The 21,654-nt window shown below is 46.6% G+C and overlaps 1 protein-coding gene across 25 annotated transcripts in view; it reads left to right on the top strand.

Annotated features, from left to right (window-relative positions):
- The window catches only part of ABI3BP (ABI family member 3 binding protein), a 295,082-nt gene that overhangs the window by 252,344 nt on the left and 21,084 nt on the right, over positions 1-21,654 (top strand). For all 25 annotated transcript variants that reach the window (XM_054044959.1, XM_054045001.1, XM_054045113.1 and 22 more), the window contains one exon: positions 10,761-10,869. In XM_054044959.1, the coding sequence (XP_053900934.1) occupies positions 10,761-10,869 (109 nt within the window). The remainder of the gene's footprint in view (positions 1-10,760; positions 10,870-21,654) is intronic.

The raw sequence follows: 21,654 nt of genomic DNA, 5'->3' as shown, positions 1-21,654 counted from the left end.
GACATATATATCTCGACCTCTTCTAGGTCGAAGTCCTGGGGCAGGAGCCATCATGATCGAGACCGCTCCAGCCATTCTGACAGCACCGTGCGCTCCTCCCGGACCTCGGCATCGGCGCGCAGCCGTCTCTCCCAGGGCCGCACCGCACCGCAGGACCAGTCTGCCCTGCCGGCGCCTGATGCGCCTCTGCTCCAGGCCGTGCCATGGCAAGGACAATGGTGCCAGTGGGCACCATGGCCTCAGGCACCTGTGCAACCAGGTCCTCGCTCCGTGACGGGTGCCTCTCAGTGCCGACCCGCGTCACCTTCCCGGCACCGTGATCAGGTTGTGGGTGCCGAACCCCCGGCACCGACTCCGGCACCAAACCCGGACGTGGAGCCCATGATGCCATTGGCTGCCGAAGGCACCGCGCCGTCCACCTCTTCGGCGCAGGGCGATTCGGGTGCAGTACCGCCTCCCTCTTCCCAAGAGGACTTTAGAGCGCACCAAGAGCTGCTTCGGAGGGTGGCAACCAACCTCGATCTCCGGGCCAAGGAGATGGAGGAGCCCTCCGATACCCTTTTCAATGTCCTCGCCTCCTCGGTACCGAGGTGTGTGGCGCTCCCTTTCCATCAGGGAGTTGCCAACATCACCACTGGCCTTTGGCAGACCCCGGCCTCTCTTGGGCCTATTTCCAAGAAGGCCGAGAGGAAGTACTTCATCCCCGCGAGGGGTCTCGAGTACCTTTACACCCACCCAGCTCCAAACTCCCTAGTGGTCGAGTCGGTCCACCACCGCGAGCGCCCACGCCAAAGGACAAAGATGCTCATAGACTTGATACCTTTGGGGAAAAAGGTTTATTCGTCAGTGAGTTTCCTGATCAGGGTGGCCAACCATCAGGTGCTTCTGAGCCGTTACGAGTTTAACCTTTGGGGATCCCTCCCCAAATTTGAGCCCCTCATTCCTGACAAGGATGCGAAGGAGTTCCGGGCGCTGATTGAGGAAGGTGCGACCGCGGCCAAAGCGGCTCTCCAGGCAGCTTCGGACGTGGCAGACAGCCGCTCGTTCAATGGCTACCGCTGTTTCTATGCGACAGGCGTCGTGGCTCTCGCTTTCGGGGCTGTCGTCCGAATCCCAGTCCATAATGCAGGACCTGCCGTTTGATGGCAAGGCCTTTTTTGCGGACCAGACAGACACCCGTCTGCACAGGATGAAGGACACCTTCCTACAGACGCTAGGCCTGTACGTCCCGCCCGCCAAGGACAAGCCCAGGCCTCAACCCTCTGCTCCGCAAGCTAGGGGCAGATATGAACCCCCACGTAAGCGGCAGAGAGATCAAAGGCGTCGGTCCCAGCGCCAATCCCACTCGGCCCCGAGGCCTGGGCCCTCAAAGGCCAAGCTGCAGGGAAAACGGCATTTTTGACTCGTTGAGGGGGGTCACTGGGCCTGTTGCCAGTGTACTCCCCACCCAGTTAATAAAGTTGCCTTTTCTAAACCGTTTATCGGACTTCTGAGTGCAGTGGTTCCATATAATGTCGGACCAATGTGTCCTCAGCACCATCTCCCAAGAATACAGGTTGCAGTTTCTTTCAACCCCTCCCAACTGTCCCCCATCTGGGCAGCCGGAAGCTCCTGTGGGAGTTTTGTATAACCCACAATATACTCCTGCGGGCTTTTTACCTGCCCGGCAAGAGCAACACGCTCACAGACCGCCTGAGCAGGGTATTCTCCCAGCAACACAAGTGGTCCCTGCACAAGCAGATGGCCAGGTGGATCTTCCTACAGTGGGGTGCTCCCCAGGTAGACCTATTCACCACTGCCCAGAATTGGCAGTGTCCTTGATTCTGCTCCAGAGCAGGAGAGGGCGACGGAACCATATCGGATGCGTTCCTGCACCCATGGTCAGGGCTCTTGTTGTACGCCTTCCCGCCCTTCCCATTAATAGACAGGGTCCTACAAAAGGTGAAGTCAGACGGGGCGAGGATGATCCTCATAGGCCCGGATTGGGCCCATCAGCATTGGTATGGGTCCCTGCTGTAACTCTTGGCGGCCCCCCCTCACAGGTTGCCACTACGCCCGGACCGCCTCTCCCAGGAGGAAGGTCGCCTCCTCCATCCCAACCTAGCCGCGCTCCATCTGACAGCGTGGCTGCTTCGTGGTTAAATGAGGAGGAGGTGAGGTGTTCTGAGGATGTGAGAAGGGTCCTGCTGGAAAGTAGGAAACCCTCCATGTGGCGAACCTACCTGGCTAAGTGGTATAGGTTCTCTATGTGGGCGAGGGATAGAGGTTCCTCTCCCTCTTCTGCGCCTATCCAGCTTGTTCTTGATTTCCTCCTGTCCCTTCGGACCCAAGGCCTGGCGCCCTCCTTCATCAGGGTGCACCTGGCAGCCATTTCGGCTTTCCATCCCCCGGTGCAATCGTCTCCCAGACAAGGGATGACGTCGGGTTTGGTAGGGCGGTGCTCCACCCGGGTAACCCCTAAAATTTTTACAGTTGAAACTCCTACCCGCCTCCATCAGGGATAGCTTGGAGTCACCTATGGTGGAATACACATGAGCAATCACTCGAAGAAGAAAGGACAGTTACCTGTTCCGTAACTGGCGTTCTTCGAGATGGGTTGCTCAGGTGTATTCCATGTCCCACCCTTCTTCCCCTCTGTCGGAGTTGTCTGGCAAGAAGGAACTGAGGGTGGGGTGAGTACTCAGCCCCCTTTATGGCATGACTCCAGGGGTCGCAGCGGTGCTCCCCCACTACGGGTACTGCTAAGGGAAAAACTTCCGATACCGGTGCACGTGGCAAGCACGCACACCTGTAGTGGAATACACCTGAGCAACACATCTCGAAGAACGCCAGTTATGGAACAGGTAACTGTCCTTTCTGCAAACTCACTGTGTACTGATGTCAGTGACTACACAAGATGCAAGACAATGTAGAATCAGGCCTATACAAAATGTGTCTTCCCATTATTTATTTCTGCCTCCTCGATGCACTGTAGGTAAGTGGATTCTCTACAGTCTGGTAGGATCTAATAATGGTAATTCAGCTGTTTGACAATAAAAGGGAAAAGCAAGTTAATTATTATTTAACACTTATGTATAGCACAGTATTGTAGGTGTGCATAACATTTTACAGCAATAATACAGACATGTTTCTTCTCTTCAGGAGTTTACAGTCTAAGGACCTGATCCAGCAAAGCCTTACGACTAACCAATAAAGTCGATGGGCTTCTACTCGCAGTAATAAGCATCACACCCCAGAATAGATACTTACAGGATCATCAGGCCCTAAAATAGTTCTATCTTTTCCTTTGGAAATCTGTAACCCAAGTCAGGTTTTTAGATGTAAAAAATAGTGAGGATAACTTAGCATTCATGTTCATCTTCCCATTAAAAAAAACAATGTCTTTCATTAGTCTAATGGATGATCTTGCATATTGTCATTATTGCTAATTACTCCCTTAGCCTTGATGTACTCACAAGTCTACTGTGGACCCGTAGTCATGCTCATTTTACAGATCTGTATAACTAGAGGCAAATTCAGTCTTTTCTTTCAAGGGGAACACATATAGTGGTATAAAATAGTCTGCAGTCTGGTGCTTGGGAAAGAGGTGAGAGGCCTGACCTCCTTCTAAAGTTAATATATAGATATATATAGATATATAACACTTCTACCCTGATATAACGCTGTCCTCAGGAGCCAAAAGATATTACTGCGTTATAGGTGAAACAGCGTTATATCGAACTTGCTTTGATCTGCCGGAGTGTGCAGCCCCGCCCCCCTGGAGCGCTGCTTTACTGCGTTATATCCGAATTCATGTTATATCGGGTCCCTTTATATTGGGGTAGAGCTGTATATACAAAAAGCATATATTATATACATAAAAAGCTAATATATATATTAGCTTGAGAAGGAGGGCCTCTCAAGTGGGAAAAGGCTGTTGCCACCCCTGTGCCTCAGGCGGGCGCGGAGCGGTGTCACAGGGAATTTTGGATAAATGCTGCCCCAAAGTCATTCAGCCTGGAACTGGGACTTGAACTCTGCATTTTGGGATTGTCCTGCCCAATTCAGGACGGGTGATCATCTTATGCCTGGGTGTGTCAGTAAAAAAGCAGATAGTATGAGAGTCAGAGATCGAGGGAGAATGCTGAGCCTGTAAGCAGTGTAGGCTGTTTCTCCCAACTCCGAGATGGGGAATAACCCAGACCCATGGGAGCAGTGGCTAGAGAGGTTAATCTTAAGTAAGGGAACATACACGTAGGTCTCATTATTGAATCCAGCTCTCTAAGCACTGCGTAACTTTTGGGCAGAATAAATCACATTTGTGAAGAAGCTGTTCCTGTGTTGACAGCAAATGTGTGCTGACCACAGGCTCCCAGAGGGAAACTTGCAGATGGTGAGCCTGCTAAGTAGCACTGTTGGCAACAAGACAGTTGTAACCTAGAGATCCAGGTGGACAGTAATTGGATCGCGGGATCTCACCACAAAGAGAAATAGAGACATGGGTCTCACTTGAAAGGATGTACTGGAGGGATGGGAAAAGGATCTCAGCAAGCTCAGCCTACCCAGGTCCCATTACACTGGATCATTAAACATAGTTTCTTCTTCAAGTGAGCGTTCACGTCGATTCCAATTAGGTGTGTGCACACCGCATGCACGGTCATCGGAAACTTTTTCCATTAGCAGCTCTCGTCAGGTCGGCCAGGGAGCCCCCTGGAGTGGCACCCTCATGGTGCTCAATATATGACCCTACCAATGCCCTTTCAGTTTCTTTTTACCATCCGTGGCGGCATTGAAACCGTGTTAGCTTGCTTGCCTGCAAGTCTTTCCTTAGCCATTCTTAGTTCTTCACAGCTTTTCTTTTGTTTTATTGTTTAGTTTATTGTTTAGTACAATAGCCTCACCCTGCCTTGGGCTCCAGGGCATGCCTCAAGCCCAAGTATTTAAATCTTGAGGTCTATGCAAGAAACCTATGCCCAACAGTGACCCTCATGACTCATGGTTGAGGTGTATAGGGGAGGCACATCAGTCTGAGCGCTGCAAGATCTGCAAGGCTTTCAAGCCCAGGACTAGGAAGGAACATGACTTCCATTTCAGACAACTATTAATGGAAGCCACACTCCATACAGCGGCACCTGACTGCCAAGTCCTGAGCTCGGTGTGGAGCGCCCCAGCATCGGTCCGCGAACCGGTACCAAGGAAGGACTCTGGTGCTAGAGATCCTCGGTAGCGAAGATCCCCGGCACCCCAGCACAGTGCGGCACCCCAGCACTGGTCAACATCCCCAGTGCCCCATACGTGCCATAAGAAGGCCAACAGAGGGCGCTCTCCTCAGAGAGCGAGACCATCCGGGAAGAATTTGCTGCCCCAGAGGAAGGACTTAACTTCCAAACAGCAAGATCCTGTGCCATCGACTCTGTCGGCACCGTTGAGTCCAGCACCCGGCAGCTCTCCAGCGGGGCACTGCTTGGTGGAGGAGTTGGAACCCCTCTCCACCCCAGATACTTTCGAGGCGGCAAGGGAGCTCATAGAAATATTGCGCCTCAGCCCCTTGCTGTTAGAGACAAACCCCCGGCACCGCCTAGACAGTGCCATCTAGAGGCATACTGGCAATGATGAGGCCCTCTTCCTCAGCAGACCGGCACCGTTCACAGCACCATTCCCAATCTACTTCACCCCCGGCACCGGTTCAAGATAGTAAGACGCAGGCAATGCAATGCTCGGGGTCTTCGGCACCGGTTGCAATCACCATCTATCGCCCAGCACCATGATACGCCACTGGACCACAGGAGCTATTCCCCAACACCAATCTAAGCCAGGGGAAAGCCGATGCCGATCATCTACATGGTCATCGCGGCACCCATCACTGACTTCCTCTTCTTGGCACCGACCGCCGGTGCAGGGATCCCCGGTACCGCCGTGGTTGTCACCCTCGGATTCTGAGACCGGCTCCTACTATTCACGGTGCAATAGACGTAGGTCGGACAAGCATGGGAGGCTTCGTCCTGGCAACCACAGTGGCCACCTACTGCACAAGGGCCCTTCTGGACCCCCTGGGCTTACTATCAGGCCCAGGGTACCCCTTCCAGGGTTTCTAGGTCCGTTACATTGGGGCATCACCAGGCATAGTCACCTGCAGACAGAACCACCTCTCGTACTATGGAGGCGGCATTATCCAGACCACCCCCACATGCTACAGAGGACACAACGGAAACGGCCCCAGATCCACCCACATCCCAGGTCCCATTGGACCACCTTGCACCACTTGACACCAGTGCTACCCAGGACCAACCTGAGCACATGGAGGTCCATGACGACCCTGTGCCACCACTGGCCTCCTCTTCGTCTTCGCCTGATGAGACGGTGGCCGGGGCGTCAGCTTCAGGTCCTCCACCCATTGACCACAGGGCCCACGAGGACCTACTCCACCGCATCGCCCATAATATGGGCCTGCAGGCGGAGGAAGTCATTGAGTCAGAGGACCCGGTGGTGGACATTCTTACTCCGGAGGGTCCTTCCAGAGTGGCGTTGCCAGTAATTAAGACTATTGGCAACAATTATAATGCTCTATGGAAGACTCCAGCCTCCATTCTACCCACCGCCAGGGTTGCGGAAAGAAAATATTTTGTTCCCTCTAAGGGCTATGGATTCTTGTTCTCCCACCCATGCCCTTGCTTCCTGGTAGTCTCTATGGTGAATGAGAAGGAGCGTCAGGAACAACAGGCATCAGCTCCCAAGACCAAAGAGGCCAAATGGATGGACTTCTTTGGCAGGAAAGTTTATGCTGCAGGGGCCTACAGCTGAGACTAGCTAACCAGCAAGCTATCCTCAGCAGGTATAATTTTAACTCCTGGGTCTCTACGTCAAAATATAAGGAGTTACTCCCCACTGAGTCAAAAGCTGAGTTCTCGGCTCTGGTTGAGGAGGGGAAGCAGTTGCCCAGGACATCTCTGCAGGCCTTGCTCAACTCGACCGACTTCACTGCACGTACCATCACCTCGGGGGTGGTCATGAGGAGAACAGTTTGGCTCCAAGTGTCCGGGCTCCCACCGAAAGTTCAGCAGACCCGGCAGGTCCTTCCCTTTGAGGGTGCAGGGCTGTTTACGGACCAGACAGATGCAAGACTTTACAGCCTTAAGTATTCCAGGGCAATGATGAAATCTCTGGGGATGCACACACCTGCTACCCAGAGAAAGCCCTTCAAGCCTCAGCCAGTGCAGCAGCAGAAGCAATACCAACCCCACCCGAGGCAGGATACATACCACCGTAGGGGCAGGAATTCCAGGCATAGGCCTTCCAACCCTCCCACAGGCCAAGGGCAGGGCCCAACCAATCCATTGTTGGGACCCAAGCAAGGGTTTTGGAGAGATGCCCAAGGACAGCGTACCAGTCACAATTATGGATCCTTCCCCCCGTTTTTTGAACCGTCTATCCCACTTCTACCATGCGTGGTCCCAAATAATGTTGGACCGCTGGGTTCTTCATACAGTCGAAGTGGGATTTTCTCTCCAATTCTGCTCCTCCCCTCCCTCCTACCCCCCTTCCTTGTCCCTCTTCAGGGACCCCTCTCATGAGCAACAACTTATCCAGGAGGTGCAGGCACTCCTCGCCATGGGAGCGGTGGAGAAGGTTCCCCAGGAGCTGAGAGACAAGGATTCTACTCCCGATACTTCCTAATCTCCAGAGCCAAAGGGGGGTCTCAGACCCATCCTGGACCTGCAAGGACTCAATCAGTTCATGGTGAAGTTGAAGTTCTGCATAGTCTCCCTGAGCACAATTATTCCTTCTCTGGATCCGGGGGACTGGTACGCTGCCCTCGACATGAAAGATGCATACTTTCATATAGCCATTTGGCTGGCCCAAAGACATTTCCTGAGGTTCATTGTCAACCACATACATTATCCGTTCACGGTGCTCCCATTCGGGTTATCAACAGCCCCCAGGGTGTTCACCAAGTGTATGTCAGTGGTCGCCGCTTTTCTTCGAAAGAGACAGGTGCAAGTGTACCCCTACTTAGACAACTGGCTTCTGCGAGGGCGCTCCAGGGAGCAGGTGGAGTCCAGTCCAGGTCCAGTTATTCAGACAGACCTTCCAGAGACAAATCGACATTGTCACCCCCTCCCCTCCACCTCCAAATAGAATTCATTGAGGCAGTGCTAGACCGTGTTCAGGCAAGAGCCATCCTGCCAGAGCCCAGATTCCAAACACTGTCACGCATCATTCAGATGCTCAGACAATACGCCTCCACCACCGCGACGACATGCCTCAGCCTCTTGGGACACGCAGCTATGTCATGAGGCATGCCAGGCGTGGCTCACTTCAGGTTATCACCTGGGTTGAGACAGTCTAGACTCAGTAGTAACAGTACCGTCACAAGTCCTAGATACGCTAGGATGGTGGTTGGACCCTCGCATGGTCTGCGAAGGAGTCCTATTCACTACCCCTCAACCATCCATGACCTTAGTAACGAACATGTCAGACCTTGGTTGAGGGGCACACCTAGGAGACCTACAGACTCAGGGCATGTGATCGCAGGCCGAGATCCTGCTCCACATCAATATGAAGGAACTCAGCGCGGTGAGACCAGCCTGCCAGACCTTCCATATCATATTGCAAGGTCAGTGCGTGGCGGGCTGACCAACAACACCACCGCCATGTTTTACATAAACAAGCAGGGTGGAGCCTGCTCCTCCCCTTTCTGTCAGGAGGCTCTTCATCTGTGGGAGTTTTGTATAGCCCTCTCCATTCACCTGGAGGTGTCCTATCTCTTGGGTGCACGCAACAAGCTTGCGGACCACCTCAGCAGGTTGTTCTGCAGTCATGAGTGGTCCATCCGGACGGACATCTTCCAAAGGTGCCACCAGGAGCAACGGAAAGTGTCCAGCATTTTGCTCCTTCCAAAAACACAGCCCGGGATCAGTCTTGGATGCGTTCATAAGGCACTGGGGGAACCATCTACTGTATGCCTTTCCTCTGATACCACTTGTCCACAAGGTTCTCCTCAATATCCACAGGGACAAGGCAAAGGTAATTCTGCTCGCTCCAGCGTGGCCACGCTAACATTGGTACACAACACTTCTGGAGCTGTCAGTGAGCACCCCCATAGCCCTGCTGCTCCTTCCCGATCTGATTACACAGGACCATGGCCGACTGCTTCACCCAGACCTCCAGTCCCTCCATCTCACGGCCTAGAAGCTTCATGATTAAACACAAGGGCGCTCCAGTGCACAGAATCGGTGAGGGAGGTACTCCTTGATAGCAGGAAACCTTCCACCAGGGCCACCTACCTGGCCAAATGGAAACGGTTCTCGTGCTGGTGTAATCGCAGTCGAGTATCTCCACGTCAGGCATCTATACCATTCATCCTGGACTATCTACTACACCTAAAGCAGTTAGGCCTGGTTGGATCATTCATCAGGGTGCACTTCGTGGCGATCTCAGCATTCCACCCTGGAGAGTTAGGGTGTTCAGTCTTTGCCAATCCTCTGGTGGGCCGTTTCATTAAGGGCATGGAATGGCTATACCCTCAGTCTTGCCCACCGGTACCAACTTGGGACCTCAATCTGGTCCTAGCTAGGCTGATGGGAGCCCCAGTCGAGCTGCTCACTACATGTTCCCTTTTGTATCTCTCGTGGAAGGTAGCCTTTCTGGTTGCCATCACATCGGCCAGGAGGGTGTCATAACTAAAAGCACTAATCTCCGACCCCCACACACACGGTCTTCCACAAGGATAAGGTACAGCTCAGGCCGCACCCAGCTTTCCTGCCCAAGGTTGTATCCCAATTCCACCTCAGCCAGACATTTTTCTACCCCAAGCCATATGCCAACGCACAGGAGCAGAGGCTTCACTCATTAGATGCGGGAGGGCGCTAGTGTTCTACATTGAGCACACAAAGCCTTTCAGAAAGTCAAACCAGCTGTTTGTAGTAGTGGCGGACTGGATGAAGGGACTTCCGGTCTCCTCACAGCACATCTCTTCCTGGATTACGGACTGTATCCGTACCTGCTATGACCTCACCAAGGCCCCAGCCCCGGCTATAACTCGAGAAGAGCCCAGGCCTCTTCCACCTGGCCCAGGTGCCCATCCAAGAGATCTGCAGAGCGGTGACCTGGTCCTTGGTGCATCCCTTTGCCACCCACTATGCCATCACACAGCATGCTATAGACGATGCAGCTCTCGGTATAGTAGTGCTCCAGTCAGTGACTCTTTAACTCCAACCCCACCTCTGTGGGAGAGGTTGGGAGTCACCTAATTAGAATCAATGTGAACAATCACTCGAAGAAGAAAAGATGGTTACTCACCTTCTTGTAACTGTTGTTCTTCGAGATGTGTTGTTCACCTTCATTCCAATACCCACCCTCCTTCTCCACTGTCAGAGTAGCCGGCAAGAAGGAACCAAAGTGGGGTTGGGTTGGCAGGGTCATATATTGAGCACCAACAGTGTGCCACTCCAGGGGGCTCCCTGGTCAACCCGATGGGAGCTGCTAAGGGTAAAAGTTTACGACGACCGTGCACACAGTGCGCATGCACCTAATTGGAATGGACATGAACAACACGTCTTGAAGAACAATAATTACAAGAAGGTGAGTAACCATCTTTTTTAATAGGCTCAGGTTATAAACAAGGAATAGTTCATATGGGATACCATTATGACCTATAAGATGATAACATGGGAAATTCACACAAAGGAGGAAATCAGACAAGAAAAAAGAGGAATGAAAAATATAGAGGAATTGTATTCCTTTTATTAAAGGGAACATTTCTGTTTCTTTTAACTTTTCAGACTATGTGGTTTTATCAACTGTAAATGGAACATCTAATGGAACGCAGACGATCACAATAACTACAAAGCAAACCCACTGTATAGTGGAAAATCTAGAACCTAACAAAAGGTAATGCAGTAAGAGAACTTCTCAAATTCATCCAGCTAATTTAGACTGTCAGTAATATCTCAGTTTAAGAAAAAGATACAGATATAAGAACAAAGTGAGTTTGTTCTAATTCTGATGGGAAGCAGATTTTTTTAAAATATAATTAACAGAGAAAGTAATCTCATGCCAAGGATGTTGCAGATGGTCCAGACTCCACGAGCTGGGTATAGTGCAAAGGTGACATATTCAGTGACCTGGCAAAAAGATCCACAGTTGAATTTTTAAAGGTCTACTGCCTCTTATGGAAAAAAAAATCCTGTAGAATTTAATAGGGAAAAAAATTACTATATTTTGTAGAAACATGAGTATTGGACTTTAATAATGTGCTAACATTTCCATATTTTTAACCATCCTATAGAATTCAGGTTTCGAGAATCTAGAGCAGGAGTGGGCAAACTTTTTGGCCTGAGGGCCACATCTGGGAATAGAAATTGTAGAGTGGACCATGAATGCTCACAAAATTGGGGTTGGGGTATGGACTCTGGAGTGGGCCCAGAAATGAGGAGTTCAGGATGCGGGAGGGGGCTCTGGGCTGGGGCGGGGATGTGGGGTGGCGGTGAGGGCTCTGGCTGGGGGTGCGGGTTCTGGGGTGGGGATGGGGAGTTTGGGGTGTAAGAGGGTGCTCCAGGCTGGTAAAGACACGCTAAATTGATGGGAGAGCACTCTCCCATCAACATCTGTAATCCACCTCAAAGAGAGGCGGAAGCTATGTTGCAGGGAGAGTGTTTCCTGTCGACATAGCATAGTGTGAACACCACTGTAAGTCGATCTAAGATATGTTGACTTAAGTTACTTTGCTTACGTAACTTAACTAACATAACTTAGATTGATTTACAGTGGTAGCTTCTAAGGCCTGGTCTACACTATGTAAAGGGTAAAAGAGAGAATGTGTTTTCATTGCAGTCACAGTACAAGTACACCTCTACCCCGATATAACACTGTCCTCGGGAGCCAAAAAAATCTTACTGCGTTATATCGAACTTGCTTTGATCCACCGGAGTGTGCAGCCCCGCCCCCCCCCGGAGCACTGCTTTACCGTGTTATATCCAAATTCGTGTTATATCGGGTCACGTTATATCGGGGTAGAGGTGTACTGTAGTAAGTTTGATACCAAACTGGGAGGGATTACAACTGCTTTGGAGGATAGGGTCATAATTCAAAATGATCTGGACAAATTGGAGAAATGGTCTGAGATAAACAGGATGCAGTTTAATAAAGACAAATGTAAAGTGCTCCACTTAGGAAGGAACAATCAGTTTCATACATACAGAATGGGAAGAGACTGTCTAGGAAGGAGTACGGCAGAAAGGGATCTAGGGGTTATAGTGGACCACAAGCTAAATATGAGTCAACAGTGTGATGCTGTTGCAAAAAAAAACAAAAAACATGATTCTGGGATGCATTAACCGATGTGTTGTGAGCAAGACACGAGAAGTCATTCTTCCGCTCTACTCTGCGCTGGTTAGGCCTCAACTGGAGTATTGTGTCCAGTTCTGGGTGCCACATTTCAAGAAAGATGTGGAGAAATTGGAGAGGGTCCAGAGAAGAGCAACAAGAATGATTAAAGGTCTAGAGAACATGACCTATGAAGGAAGGCTGAAAGAATTGGGTTTGTTTAGTTTGAAAAAGAGAAGACTGAGAGGGGACATGATAGCAGTTTTCAGGTATCTAAAAGGAGGAGGGAGAAAACTGGTTCATCTTTACTTCTTGTTCTATCCTTAGAGGCTATGGGCTGAAACTGCAGCAAGGGAGGTCTAGGTTGGACATTAGGAAAAAGTTCCTAACTGTCAGGATGGTTAAACACTGGAATAAATTGCCTAGGGAGGTTGTGGAATCTCCATCTCTGGAGATATTTAAGAGTAGGTCCCTTCCAGCCCTAGAATCTATGAAGCTATAACTCTCTGCCAGAAGCTGAGAGTCAGTTTTTTCCCATGGTAAATGCTAATACAAAACTATTATATTTGTCAGCATACATAAGGCAACTCAGACTCCCACCTGTAACGAATTAAGTGAAGATTTTTCTATCATTCTTGCAGCTCACATAACCAAACTGCTTCCATCTGAGATCCTTTACAACCATTTTAGTCATGATAATTTATGTCAGTAGTAGGATTAGATCAGAATTACAGACCCAACAGCAGCCATTTAGTCCTGCATGTCACTGGCTATTAAATAGTACCTTAGTAATAAAGCAGTTTTCTTGTTCCTTCAAATGGTGACCTTCAGTATGTCTGCTGTGATTGAACAGGAAAAACATACCATTAATATTCATATTTTCCTCTAGGAAAGTATACAGCATAACATTATTGGTATTTGTCAAGTGCCTAGGGCTGTACAAAATACAACATGAAGGCAGCCCTTGCTCCAAAATACTTACAGTCTTGAAGAAGAAGAAAAAGAAAAAGGCACTGGACTGGGAGCTGGGTGACCTAGGTTCTATTACTAGCTCTGCCATTGACCTGTTATGGGACTTTTCATTTCTCTGTGCCTTTGTTTCCCCTCCCACTCTTGTCTATCTTTTCTGTTTAGGTTGTGTAAACTCTTTAGGGCAGAGACTGTCTCCTATTAGGTGCTAGCATACCTAGCACAATAGGGCCCCATTCTGGGTTGGAACCTCTTAAGTGTTAGTGTAATGCACATAAATAAATAATAATAAATTCACTAGGAAGTCCAACAGGAAGAGTAATTTCTAATAATTTTTTGTGGGGAGAGTTGTTCACTTCTTGTGGGCATTGTGGAAGAAGTGAGCGTTGAAGAGGGATCTGAAGGGAAGGAGAGTAGTAGTCTGGTGAACTGAGATGTGAAGGATATTTCATGCACAGAGAATCGCAGGCAATGATGCACAGAAATGGGAATGTGAGAAGACAATAAGTTTGTTAGCATGAACAGAATGCCTTCTGCTTTTTTAGCCTTTCTAGCAATGTGTGGAAGCTTGTGGTGCCGCTGTTCTGCCTTTTCCATTCCATGTATGAAATTGAACAGTTTGACCCCTGAGATGCCAAATTCACCCTGTTTGTGAGCACTAAAATTCTCTAGGAAGGTGTTTTAGGTTTTTAAGCTCATCTGCTAAAATTCATGGATCACCAAAGAGTATGTTTTCATCATAGTGAGCAAGGATTTAGCCTTGTGACTTCATTAATACTGGTGGAGCAATATTGTTGCATGGTACTGTAGTGAGGAGTGCCTTAGAAATGTGTGTTGTAACAATCTCCTTGCATTGCACTGAAATTTCCCCTCTAGGTCACCTATAAAATCATATTTTGGGACCATCTTGGTGGTCATGATGCAGGGCTGGTCAACTCCTAATCTCTCATTCCTCAAGTCACCAAGGTCGAAGAACTCTGTACATTGCAGCAGGCTTTGTCTGGGTAGAGAGGGACAGAAGCTGAGGAATTGCTTTGTGTCACTGAACCAAAAATCTGGTCAGTTAAGGAATCATGATAATGGACTGCTAAAGGAATCCTATCCATTTTTTTTTCTGTTGGAAGGAGCTAAAATAAAACATTTATAGTCCATCCACTCTGACAACTATATTTGAACACGGTTGCAACATGGTTTCACTGACCATTGCACACTGGGAAGGGTTTTTTTTGAAGAATTGTATTGTAACTGTACCATAAAGCCATGATACGGACTTCCTTCAGGTGAGCAGTTTAGGTGTAAGGTGGGATCTTAATGTACAGCGTGATTTGATTTGGATGGTTCTTAAAAGAAACAAAAACCTGTCCTCATTGGTTGGGGTACCTTGCAGACTAGCATGTTTAAACCTAATGGTTGCTAGCATGCTCTCCCTTGTAATGTACACAGGGCCTTTCGTAGAGAGGCTGAAGCCTTGAAGATCGTGTTATAAAGCATCTGTTTGCTTTGACTCATAGGAATAATGCCACTGCTGGCTATTTTCTCCTCTAGACATGCCTGGCAATATAAACTTCGGAAACAAAATATTTACAGTAACTTAGTTCATAACCGAGGAGTTTATAATTACTTAATTCATCCAATGATTGGTGCAAGGACTTCAGTCCAAACTTGCTTGCCTTGTAATCTGTACCTCAACCTTTTGGTTTGGTGTGAATTCAGTCTACTCCAAGGCATCCAGACTCAATGAAATGAGAGCATAATGTTCTGTTTGAAACCTGTTTTACTGCGTAAAAGGTACACCCTTTAAATAAATGCATGGCACTGTCAGCTGCTCAGCAGCCTGCATGAAATGTGCTGATGTTCTTATATTATTCCATTTTGTTGGATCGCCCAGAAATGCCACGTGTTTGCTCAAGACACAGACGTGTTGTGTCTGTTCCATTTTCTAATAGTCACACATGCCTGACAATTGGCACTTGTCACTGGTCATTTAAAAAACTTTTCGCTAAATGATTAGTGCCTTGGCCTCTGCACCTGGAGAACTGTCAGAAATAATGTTTGGAGAATTTCAGCATAAGGGAAAAATAACGTATCTTAAAAGACTGGCAAAAGTGCAAATAATCTGAAAGTACAAATCATAATATGCAGTGTTTGGTGGGTTGTGATTTCTCAAAACTACTACATGTTATTAGCACTAAGGAGTAATTAGCTAGGTGCCTGACTCCCTCATTTAAAACAATACGTGTTGACTACAGATCTAATATTCTGCTTATTCTTATAAATGCTTTGCCTTTCCATAGCTGTTTTCATCTATGGATTTCAAAGCACCTACGAAACAATTAAGTCTCCCTGGCAAGCTAGGTAAATCTACCCATTTTATAGATTGGGGCTTCCCAGAAGACTTTCTCTCATAGCATCAGTTTCTTTTCTGCCCATGTGCTCCTACAGTAGAGTAGTCTATGTAATAGTTACATAAACATGATTATTAATTATTCTGCACTTTGTATTGCACTCATGACTCTGTCTCCCTCTCATTTCACAGCAACTCTCTTATCATACTCATCTTAATCCACCTTTTTCTGAGACACGCATCTACAAAATCAACTGTAGAGTTTCCAAACATGGATGTTTCGATTCAGATCATATTCCATAAAGCCCTCCTCCACGCACACACACACAAGTTCTTCTCTAACCTTTTCCATCCCAATGTGCTTTCACTCATAAGTGCCTCTATATTTTAATATCTGAACTCATTCTTTCAACCACTTGAGCTCGCTCTGGGCCAGATCCTGATGTCTTACTAAATTTCTACTCCTTTCTTACTCAGGCAAAATTCTCAGGATTTGAGTCCCCATAACTACTATGCTGATTAGGCTGGTGGATCTTATAAATCTTCACTTTGCCCTTTTTCACATTTGAAAGCTAAAAATTTTTGTGGTGGCTTCTCTGAGAAATTAATTTTACGTGCTAGTGTCACAGTTTCCAACACTTCTGAGCAGAGAAAAATACCACTATGAGCAATAGCATTAATGTACTCATTTTCCACCAGATGGAAACTTGCCTTTTTTTTTTTTTTTTTTATAGCAAAAACAGTTCTTGCTGTTACCTGAAAAGTCAACATTTGTTCCTTTTGGAAAACAACCAAAGTATTTGAAGCAAAACCACAAAAATGGTTGTTTTGAATAAAGCAGTTAGAATGTGATTTCCAGCCAGTCTTTCTCTACTAGTGAGACTTGGTTCACACAGTTCAACTTGTAATTTGGAGCCTGATTTTTCAGAGTTGTTCCCATTAGAATCTTGGGTGCTCAGCTCTTGTGAAAACCAGGCTTTTAGTCTTTTGTAGTATGCTATGTCACAAACAGTCATTAAATTGACTAAAATATGTCAGTGGCTTCTTAATAGTCCTATCTGGTACAATCTCTTCTTTATCAAAGGGGTAGCCGTGTTAGTCTAGATCTGTAAAAGCAGCAAAGAGTCCTGTGGCACCTTATAGACTAACAGACATATAGGAGCATGAGTTTTCGTGGGCGAATACCCACTTCTTCAGATGCAAATCTCTTCTTTGTTTATCTGTTCTTTCTAGGACTTCCTTTAAATGAATGCAGTCAAGGTTTTTTCAGAATTTTTAGTATTTTTCCTCATTGTCATTGTTTTAATAAATCTTTGGAAGCTCGAAAATTGAAATTTCCTTAGTATGAGTTGTCTTTTCCTCCATTGTGTTTGCTTTACAGCGGTAGTGTTGTTCATCAGCAACATCTTTCCCATAGCTAAAGTCAGTCTTGCTGCTTTTTTCTTTTCCTGGATCTTTTATAGCCCACATACAACATCTGTAATTAATATTAGTTAGTCTCCAGTCCACTGCTTCCAAAGATGTTTAGTATTTTTCTGCTAATGGTTGTCTTATCTTTTCTACTATTTCCTTTAAAATTGTACGTGGTTCATATCTGCCCTAGGATTTTGTCAGTCTTCAGTCTAATTTTTCAGTCATCTATTATGGTGACATCCTGATTTCCTTTAGTAGTTTTCCTTCCTCCTCTGCGCAGAGGTATAGTCTGTTTTCCCCCATCTCCCTCCCCCCAGTCTTTCTTTGTGAACACTGAGGCAAAGGATTTATTTTCAGAAATGTCAACCTCTTCTGTCTATAAATCATCCCCTACCAGCCCATAGAGGCCCTTCTGGCCTCTTATGTCTAATGTACTTGAAAAATGTTGTCGTTATTTTAACCTCTTGTGAGATCTTCTTCTCGTTTGTTACCGAAGAAGCTTTGTGTACACCATATGCTCTGCTGCTCCACGTACTATAGTACAGCTGCAATGAAATATGGGATTTTTTTTAATGCCAGATTAGCTCTGTGGTCCATCTAGTCTCTTGCCTTTAGCAGTAGCCAGCACCTAAAAGGAAGATAAACCCACCAACACCATTAATATGCTTATCCAATTAAGCCATGTTGTCATTGGGAAGGACAATTATTCTCATTTGCCTCAGGTGATTATATTTAATCTCTGAAGAATGAGATTTGAATACCCATATTGTTACCTTAACTAGCCTAGCCATAAATGCAAGTAATATACATTCACAGAGCACACAATAAAGTGGCCAGGAAACTTTGCAACAGTAAGAAAGTATATAACTTTGCAGAAGTTAAAGTTAAGTTAAAGTAAAAGGTTATGATTGCATTGCTGTCATATTAGTATCAGAGATGTGCCAAATGGTTCAGGGGAAATTCGGGTAGCAGTTAAATTTGGCTGTCACCCCTCTAGCCTATTGGCAAAGATTTGTATTAAGTTTTTGTTTTAAAACAAAATCTGTAATTTCTGTACCACATAGCAGTGTAAAAATTCCTTTTGGATTCCATCTCTGTGCATGTTTGTTGCAGGTATCAGTGTTTCAAAACTGTCTTTTCCTCCTTTTTGGGTGCATTTTCACAGGTCTCTTTTGGATTAGATCATGTTCTGTAGCAAAGTATGGTTCCAGCAGATACACTTCATGATGCATATAAACCTACAAGAAAGGCAATAAAAATTCCTTATAAAATAAAGGTGAAATATCTAAAGTATATATCAGACTATAATACATGATGGGTGGTTTTATTCAAAAGCCTTTTTTCGCTGGAATATGCATACAATTATAAAACAAAAAGGGTAAATGTTGAGTTAAAGCTATAATTTTACCTCAGGGTACTAGCAAATGATTCTCAGATGCATCATTTATTACATCACTAGAAGCTTTCAGTGATATTATAGCTTTTAATTCATAGTTGTCTGTTTCTGCTATCATTTCGCTAGTGCCCCAAATGTGGTAGGCAAACATATAGGAAAATACATTCCCTGCCTCACAGATCTCTCACACTCATGGCAACATGACTCCGCAAGCAAGAGCAACAATAATAGATGGGGAAATAGGCAGACAAGGGTTAGTTGACTTGCATGAGTCTTATTACAAAATGTATTCTCTAGTATGCACAGAACTCCCCCAACCACAGGTTTTTTTAGGGCAAAGTGCTCCTTACCAACCCTTCCAGCATGTCCTTAATTATCCAGTCAACCACCTCACTATCCAACCTTCCTTTCCTCTCCTGTCCTCCATTACCATTCAACACCCTCTCTACTTGCTCCACGCAGCAGCCCTGGACAAGTGCTCCTGTGGCCATCATCAACCCACAGAGTACATCACCTAAAGCCACAGGCCGGGAACCATGGTCAGCAACTCCACTTCTCAGACGCAATGGAAATTTCTACTGTTAGGGTGAAGATTGTTCTGTGCTGGAAACAGAGCTTTCTCAGGGGCTGGTTGGGAAACTGGAACAAACTCCCACAGGAGCTGAGGACAATCACAAACCTCTCCACCTTCCGCTCAGAGTGCAAGGCACACTTCTTCAACCTGCATTCTCTAATTTAAACACAGAGCAGTATGACATTTAAATTTATTAAAAAACAAACAAAAAAACCCTACCAGTACAAAACCTTATGTTGTACATACAGTTCTTCTTCTGGGAGAATACATTGTTGGAAGGTGCTCAGGTACTACAGTGATGAGGGCAGTGAAAGGCTCTGTGTAGAATAGAAAGTCCTCCCCTCTATGTCACTCTTGATGTTAGGATACCACAGCTTTGAAGGCAGTGGAACAATTTCTCTCCCCCGCCAGACTGTCTGTGTGAACATAGAGATAGCAAAATCTCTGTAGCAGTGCCTTATGGCTCCCAGGAAATGGTCTTTCTTTCTGTCTCAGCCCATACGTCTGAGGAAGAGTGGCATGTAAGGGCCTTGTGCCTCAGTGGGTCTAGGTGGGAAGCAGGCAGTGGCCTTGTATATTATTTTAGTTCTGCTGACAATCTAATTTGCATATTAAGTGTGCATACTTGTAAGTGAAAGACAAAAGGCACATAGCACTAGATGATAAGAGGACTTCATAGGACTCCGTTTCTGCTTGAAAATTGTAGGATGCAGAGGCGGATTATAGTTTTGTGGGGCTCTGGGCCAGAGTAAGTGGGGGCCCCTCCCCGCCCCTTCCGCCTGCAGTCCCTCCTGGCTCTCCTGCTGGGGAGCGGGGTCAGGGCGCAAGGGCTTCCCCCACCTGCCCAGAGCTGCTGCCGTGGGGGAGTGGGGCCGGGGCCCCGCTGGCCCAGTAGCTAATCCGCCACTGGTGGGATGGCAGTCCAAGTGATACTACTACACTGAAAAGCTCTGTTTAATTTCACCTTTTCAGTTCTATGAGCTTACATTTTTCTCCTTTTGCATGATTTGGAAAACGATAGAATTTCCTTTGCTTGCCAAAGTTTCATGTGGGATAGCAATTTCCTATGGAAAAAATAGCCTGTACAGTAATTAAATAAATAGAAATTTAATCGGCACAAGTACTTTTATTGTTCTCTGTGGTTTGGATGGATTTCTGAGGCCTATTCTTTCCAGAGCCTATGGAATGACATTCTGACAGAGGCTGGAGTCAAAGGTTGCTTTAAGCTGCTGTTTATACTGGTTAGTTGAGGAGTTTTTGGCAGTATATATGAGATGGTATATAGACTACAGCTTCTTATAAACATCAAAACTGGCTAAAATGTAGGTATGGGATAATCATTATATAGGTTGCCTATTTATCTTGCTAAACTTTGGCCTACATAGTCTCTTAATCCCTTTGGCTTTTTTTGTCCTGTCGCTTGTGTAGAAATCAATAAAGTAGCAGAGAGCGCTTGATCATTTTTACATCCATTTTATTTATATACACAGAGTAGTCACTTTTGAGATCTTTTACCTGCAACCTTAAAAACTGACATGTGGCTATGCAGACATTTATGAAAATGCCATATGAGCTCTTTAGGTTTAGAGTACAGTATGGTTTGATGCCTCTCTCCCACGGTTTATTCTTGGCCAAACATTTTCCCTCTCCCTACTAGTGTGCAATATGCTGTCAATCAGGTAGTTACTATCCTGTGCCCCAAAGGTGCCTGCTGGTCCTTGTGCTGCTGTCACTGGCATTGCCTCCTGGCTGGAAGCCAGCTGAAGGAGAAGTCAGAGATGATTCTTTCCTAGATATTTTTTTAAAATGCCTGTCACAAGACCTGCGAAACAGAGACATTTGGATTTCCTCTAAAATGTTTACAGTCTTCAGCTTCTGTTCTAGTTATTTATGGAACTTGTAGAATTGATGGGTCCTAATATTCAAACTGAGTGCGTCAGGGCAGGGATGGTCCCTTCCGATGTGTGTAACTATTCTGCCAAGTGTCATTCGCAGTAGTAACTGTTGGGTCACAATAACCATATATTCACCTAAAAAAAACCACAAGTGACAAAACCCAAACAATGTTTCAGGTGTACGGCCAACCCCAAAGTCCTAGGTATTAATTACATGGCTGGGTGACACCCATAACTCTTATTCACAAAACAACTGGTACCCATCTAAACCCTCACTTGTGAATCCAGATAGACTCGTTGGTAGTCAACTGGGTGTTGGGGCAGCTCTCCTGTCTGCTTTAGTTTAATAAAGCCTACACCATCGGGTTCTGCTCCATCCTGCAGCTGGTCAGAAAGACCTCTCCACTTACTCAGTTGCTGTACTGTTCAACCTAGTCCCACTCCACAGAGTCAGCTCTATGCAGAGCTTGGAATTTCTGGATCAGGCATTCTAGATAGATCTCCTTAGCTCTATTTATTGAGCTCCTCAGTTCCCAGCCCAACCAGAGTCCCCTATACATCCATTCACGGTGACTAACTTTCTGTGGGTTATAGCTTGCGCAATTCATGTGCCCATTCATAACTACAGTTACAGTAACAAACTATTGTCCTTCAGAAAATCAGAACACAAACTCCAAATAATGCAGCATGACAAACTATATTAACTAAGCTACACTTTCTCCTGTGAGGGAAGCAGAGCATTCTATCCTTCTAAGCCTTG

This window comes from Malaclemys terrapin, chromosome 1 (assembly GCF_027887155.1).
Source record: "Malaclemys terrapin pileata isolate rMalTer1 chromosome 1, rMalTer1.hap1, whole genome shotgun sequence".
In the NCBI taxonomy this organism is placed as follows: domain Eukaryota; kingdom Metazoa; phylum Chordata; order Testudines; family Emydidae; genus Malaclemys; species Malaclemys terrapin.
The sequence above is the reverse complement of the archived record's forward strand: the minus strand, read 5'-3'. Positions and strand labels throughout refer to the sequence as shown.